Here is a 6,217-nt window from a genome sequence, read left to right on the forward strand (position 1 = left end):
AAAATCTAGCCTTCTTGAGCATCTTGACAGTTCATCCAGTGCTTTACTGAAAGTTATTTTCTCACCTGAGTCACTATTCACTTGAGTTAATGTTTCCACACCTGAATCAATGTTTTTAGCTAAACTGAAAACCAGCATGTGGGGCTGTGAAAAGGAGCTATATCAAGAGGAGCAGCTAACAGACAGCAGAATTGCAAAAGAAAAGATAGCATAATTAGTGGAACACCAAGCACTTTAAAAAGGAGAGAGGGTTTTAACACCTGTGGAACGAAGAGTTTAGATGGCAGCGTGTAGATTATAATAAGCCATGGAGTCAAGTGACTCCCTCACTGCTACTTGAATAGAAATACTGCTGCCCTATCAGGTAGTTGGCTTTAAATGTTAGGTAGACCATGAATCAAAGGCAGGGAAGGGAGGGGTAACTGTACCCCCACTAGATCAATCCCTGGGCTTGCCTTATACAGCAAGCTTATATGTCTTTGGCTGTTCTCTCGCTGCTAATTCTTTTAGTACATTCCTACTAGTGGCTTTTCTTCACTGGAATATATGGGCTTGCATATTTTTTCCCCAGAGGTATCCAGCTGAATTTTGGTGTATATGGAGGGTGGATTCTTCTAAGCATGGTATCCTTTTAAACTGGCTTTGTTGATTCCCTATTGACTGAGCAGTAGAAGAACACACATGCTACAGCCCAGCTGGAAAGACTTGTACCAAGAGGGGAACTGGCAAAACTAGCCAGGCTGAACACACTCTGGAGTAGTATAAAACCAAGGTACTCTAAAGGAATGCAGGCCAGAGTAATGTGGTACAGGTTTTGTTTCTTGACATACTTAACAACCAGCTAGTTTGTCTCCATATGCAGTCACGAGGTTCACTGGCTGAATTTGAGGTGTAAGAGAGAGTGGCAATTTGGAGGCTCAAAATAGAGAGGCAGAAAAAAAATGTTTAGTCTTGAGCCTCCCAATTACACCATGGGCTGTAGCTACAGAGCCTGCGTAATTGACTGGAAGGATTTTCCTTGAAAAGTAGCTTTGCAAAATATTGAAACCTTGATATTTTAGCACAGTGGGAGACATCCTGTCTGGAAGGCATGGCACAAGGTAATCCCTGCCCCTTCCCTGAGTGCCACTCTAATCCCTCTTCTTTTGTCTGATATGCTGTTCTGCTTTCTGCTCCTGCCATTGTGCTCCTTACCTGCTCTGCTTTCTGTTCCCTGCCCTGTCACAATTCCCTTCTTCCTCCCACAGGGGCTGCCTGTGCTATTTGTGCCACAGGTTGGCCACCCTTGTTTTAGCATATATTTGGTTGCTATTGATTCTTTGGTATTATTATAATATTTGGACAAGATAAGACTGCATCTGTTGAAGACTTCAGTCTGGCTTTGTTAATATGCAGGCTGGTTTTAAGAGGTAACCATTACTGGAAGTTTTATCTCTAGTTTAGTCTACAGAAAAGCCATAAAATGTCAGTAGGAGATCCCAAGCTGAGATATCTGCAGAGCGGTAAACACAATAACTTGTAAAGCCAGGAAATCTACATAGAAGGAAACAAGGGAGCTTTTTCTTTTCCTTTCAAGGGATTGAAGGACTTTTTAAACTGTCCAAAAAAATTAAAGGAGTGGTTCATGTAAATGAGCAAGTTGTTCATACTTGGTTACTGGATATATAAATATCAAAGCAGTTATGCATGTGGCTTGCTGAGGTCATCATTCAGCTTGGGTATGATATCCTTATTCTAAGTTAAACTGTCTGTTGGTCAGCTGATGAAACCTACAGTTCCCTCTTGTCTAACTCAGTTTGTGCAATGAGGTGACTTAGGCTGTGCCTTGTGGAATCTGGAAGTTGGGCAGGAGGGAACTGGTTAAGTCATAATCCTGACAAGACAGGTACTTGGAAAATAACTGGAAGAAACAGAAGTAATTATATCAGTTCCCTTGACTGAAAGAATGTAACTACTGCTCAGTACACCTGTTTACAATTTGGGGGTCAGGTCGTATCCCAAGTCAATCTAGGACATATTGGCAAGGATTGCTGTTTTCTATCAGTTTTTGGCAAAATTGCTTTTTTTTCCCCCCCAAATGTAGAACTCAGTACATTTACCCCTGCCTTTATCCCCAAGAGACTGTTGCAACATGCTCTCCACAAGGCTGTATCTCAAAACCATTTGCAAAGTTAGTAGAGAAGTGGAGTATCATTAAAATGCTGCTTCCTCTCATACAATGTCCATCACTATCATATCCAAATGGCTGTGCCTACCAGACTGTATGGTCTTCTGATTAATTCATGAATTAAATTGAAAGTATTAGACTTGACCGAAACAACTCAAGTGGTTTGGGAACTGTTTACACAAGAGACCACTCCCTTTGCTATATCACAGCAGCTGCAATCAGCGGTGGTCTTCGAACTAACAATTCCACTTAAAAGAGAAAGGCCTGGTTGTAGGGGGGAGGATATCTGTGTGGAGTCCTAGCCCTGAACACATTGCCTTGAGCTCTGTCCTACTGATTTTGCTGAACTCCAGAGCACGGTGAGTTAAACATTCTTTATTCGGCAAGTGTAATGTGGTTCTTAAGTTTTAGTGTTATTTTGGGGGGAGGTTGGATATGATGCGGCATGCATTTAAGTTTTGGATCTTAAATTATTATAGAAGTGGGTGAAGTTATATGGATAAGGAGATTTTAAGAGTCTTTTTAAGTTAAGAATCTTCTGTGTGAAACAATTGTCTTTTTTCTGCCTTAGGCTGGTTAAGCTAATAACAATTTAAACAGATTCACTGAAAAGGCAAAATGTTCTGCAGACAAGATTATGAAGTCAACACTTTTTTAATATGTCTCGCTCAATTTATGTTGTTGTGATTCCCTAGTAATTTTACTTTTTGGACTGACTGATAACCCGTGAGAAGACAAAAAAATCAAAGGATTATAGGAGTTAAGACCAGGAAAGATGCATTGCATCAGGGGTTTGCAAACTTATTCTTCAGCTGGATTTATGTCATCTCAAAAAAGTTTTCAGGTGAAAACTTTCCCATTCACAGCTGCATGGCATCCCTGGGGTAACAGAGAATTGCTTTCATAAAAAGTAATATTGGAGAAGCATTTAATGTAATGCAGCATAGCAGCAACCCAGTGCAACCAGCCTGTTGTCCATGGAGTAGACCATGAACCAGAGTTTGTAAACCTCTGGCTCAGCTCCTGCCATCTGTTTCCTTGCAGGACTATTCCCTACCATATCTTTTCTAGTGCTTTGTCTGATCTGATGTTAAACATCCATACTGCAGGAGTTTCTACCTCTTTTTGTAGACCACAGCACAGGCTATTAGGTCCAACTATCAGCAAGAGCTCCTGACACCCAGCCTAAATTAATCCAAGTAGTCATACCATGAACCTCTTTCCATATTTAAGACCCACCACACAAGTCCAAAAACTGAAATTTACTTCAGTCAGTCAATGCTGTGGTGAGCTGTACACCGCTGTTACAGAGCTCTGTGCCAGGATAGGGGCGGGAATGCCATGGCATCCAGCACAGACTCTTCTCTGCTGAGTATTATTAAAATCCTCTTAGTCTTTTATGTTCCTACATGAATGTTCTTTTGTTATAGGGCTTAATCCAAAGTCCATTGGGGTCAATAGGAGTCTTTCCGTTCACTTCATTTGGTTCAGGATCAGGCCCACATCATGACAAATACCTCGCTTGTATGCTCCACTAATGGAAGCCAGACTTCACCATGAAACAGTCATCTTGAAACAGTGAACTTGAGCCCTACTTGTTCTTTAAGGCCAGTCTGTCCAAAGCAGAGAATGTACCATTAATGTTTTCTGAAAGGACATAGTAAATGAGTACAAGTCCCCATGATAAGATTCACTGGAGAGCTCTAAAAACCTGAAGTTATAATATCCAAATGGCAAACAAAAATATGCAGTTTATCAATAAAAACGGCTAATATGTACATTTTTGCTTGTAATAAGGTTTGAACATGAACAACACTACAGAAGTGTTGTGCTAGGCTTGGGTATTTGACTTGTCAAATAAAGTTTGGTCAACTGACCATCAAATATGAGTCAAAAATTGTAAAAAATTGCCAGTAGGCCCAAATCATACACAAAATAAGTACAAATTTTCCATTAAGAAATGTGCAAAAAAATATATTTCTGGCAAGAAAACTTTAAAAAAAATTTAGCTTGTTTTTGTAAAATTGCTATCTTTGACCAGTCAAAAAATATGCTGTCAGTTGACTGGCCAATTGACAATATTTGATGAGTCAATTGAATGGCTTGCCAAAACTACACTGTGCTAATAAGTGTTATGTGATTACCAGGGGACCTGCCCACAGCCTGCTTTAGGAATAGTGACCTCAGGAATTTCCGACTGAGGAAAAATCTTATAAATTTATCTTAAGTATTATGTAAGAGATACAAGCCAGCCAGTTTTCAAAGATAAATGGTGTTTCTCCAGCCTGATAACATTCTTTGATGATCTAAGCAAACTAATAGATGCAAACCTGGTGAATGAGGTTTGTTTAAACTTTCACAAGGATTTTCATAACTTTTCTTACAAAGTGTTAGTAGGAATAGTTTGGAAACCAATGGGATGAGAGAGAAAATCCTATCCTGGATAAAACATTGTTTAAGAGTAAAAATACAAATGGAAGAATAAATGACCATTTGATTCTGAGAGATTAATACTTGGGAGGTACCGAATAGATATATTGACATCCAGAAGAAAGAGATGCAGCAATATTTGCTGGTAATGAAAAATTATTTAAATTTACTAAAAACATGGAGGGATCATGGGAAAATAAAAAGGGATTTGGCAATATTGTGGCCAAGGTTTTCAGAAATATCCTCCTAAAGTGAAGCTCTGAAGGCCATTTTTTGGACAACTACATAAGCAGATTCATTGTCAAACTTGCTTTTGAACTTCAGCAGTTTCTCCTGAATTCAACTGGGGCTGGGGGAAGGGAGTGAGGCATTAACACTTCTGTAAATCTGACCACTTATTGAAGCATCCAAAGAACTCTAGTCCTAAAGTTCCCCTGGAACTGGGGTTGTGAGAAACTTTAACCAAAAATGTCTTCTCCACTTACTAATGTTCAGTCATCTATGTATTGGTGGTCTGCCATTCATCACTCCAGAGAGACTGTGCTTCAGTAATGATCTATCCATTCCCTCAAGCTCCGCATCCACTTTGGTTCAAGTTACAAGGAACAGAGGGGGAAGACATTACCTTGGTTTCTCTTTCACTACATCTATCTGCCACTAGCCTCAGCTCCAGAAGGAATGATGAAGGAAACGACTGAAGCCATCATTTCTTACAAAAGGCTGATACTTATAGGAACAATAGAGCCCTCTCCCATGGATACTAGCCTCACTCAGTACATTCCTAGCAGTGTCTTCCCAGTGCAATGACAGCAAAGCTCTTCTCTGTACTGAAAAATAACAGCTAAGTCCCCAGGTCCACATTGCTACTCTTACCCAATATATAACTCAGGGAACTGCTGCAGACGTAGGGGTCCTGCTGCTCTGGGCATTAGAAAATTATAATGCTTTTTCTGTGTTTCTGTGTTTGTTGGTTAATCTTAACTATTGTTACCAGGTCCCCAGAGAAAGGGGGAAATGATGAAGGCTTGGTGTTTTATCCTCTTGCTAAGTTGGTTCACCCTGCAGCTTGATGCTAACCCTGGGCTCAAAGTGAGGCTAACACAAAAAGGGCTGGACTTTGGTAAGCCTGTAGCTTCCAATAGCTACCTTGCAATAGATTTTATTCTACTGAATTCTTAATGCATGCCAAGTATGAAGAACACCCTGTGAGAGAACAAGTTGATCACAGGCTGAAGAGAAAAGGAATGTAGGAAATTCAATTTAAGAAGGAGAGGGCTTGATGTCTGGGGCAGGAGTTGCATTGATATGGTGTATCAAGAACTACAGTGAAACATGGAGGGAAGGGAGCTAAATCCTCTGAACTTGATGTATATCATGTAACCTTTCCAATCATGTCAAAGTCAATCAGAGGTCTCTGTCCTCTTGTAGGCAAGGAGATTGGGATGGAGATCCTGAAAGAAAGGATAAAAGAGGAAAGCTTCCCAGATTGGAACGACTCTGAGAAATTTGGGCTTAGTGAGATCAACTACCATCTTTCAGGGTAAGTAAAACAAAAGCACAAAACAGCTCTTTGCAATGTTATACCATCACTCTGTGTGTGTGTGTGTGTGTGTGTGTGAG

At 40.2% G+C, this 6,217-nt stretch overlaps 1 protein-coding gene across 2 annotated transcripts in view; it reads left to right on the top strand.

Annotated features, from left to right (window-relative positions):
• The first annotated feature begins 1,020 nt into the window (after positions 1-1,020).
• LOC109296088 (BPI fold-containing family C protein-like) overlaps positions 1,021-6,217 on the top strand; it is a 38,235-nt gene continuing 33,038 nt past the window's right edge. The window contains exons 1-3 of one of the 2 annotated variants that reach the window (XM_019515321.1): positions 1,021-1,100; positions 5,592-5,717; positions 6,026-6,137. In XM_019515321.1, the coding sequence (XP_019370866.1) occupies positions 1,091-1,100; positions 5,592-5,717; positions 6,026-6,137 (248 nt within the window). In that variant the 5' untranslated portion in view covers positions 1,021-1,090. Of the gene's footprint in view, positions 1,101-2,051; positions 2,527-5,591; positions 5,718-6,025; positions 6,138-6,217 lie in introns of those variants that run through there. The other variant, XM_019515322.1, reaches the window with a different exon arrangement.

Source organism: Gavialis gangeticus, unplaced genomic scaffold (genome assembly GCF_001723915.1).
Source record: "Gavialis gangeticus isolate Ggan-Ray unplaced genomic scaffold, GavGan_comp1, whole genome shotgun sequence".
Lineage (NCBI taxonomy): Eukaryota > Metazoa > Chordata > Crocodylia > Gavialidae > Gavialis > Gavialis gangeticus.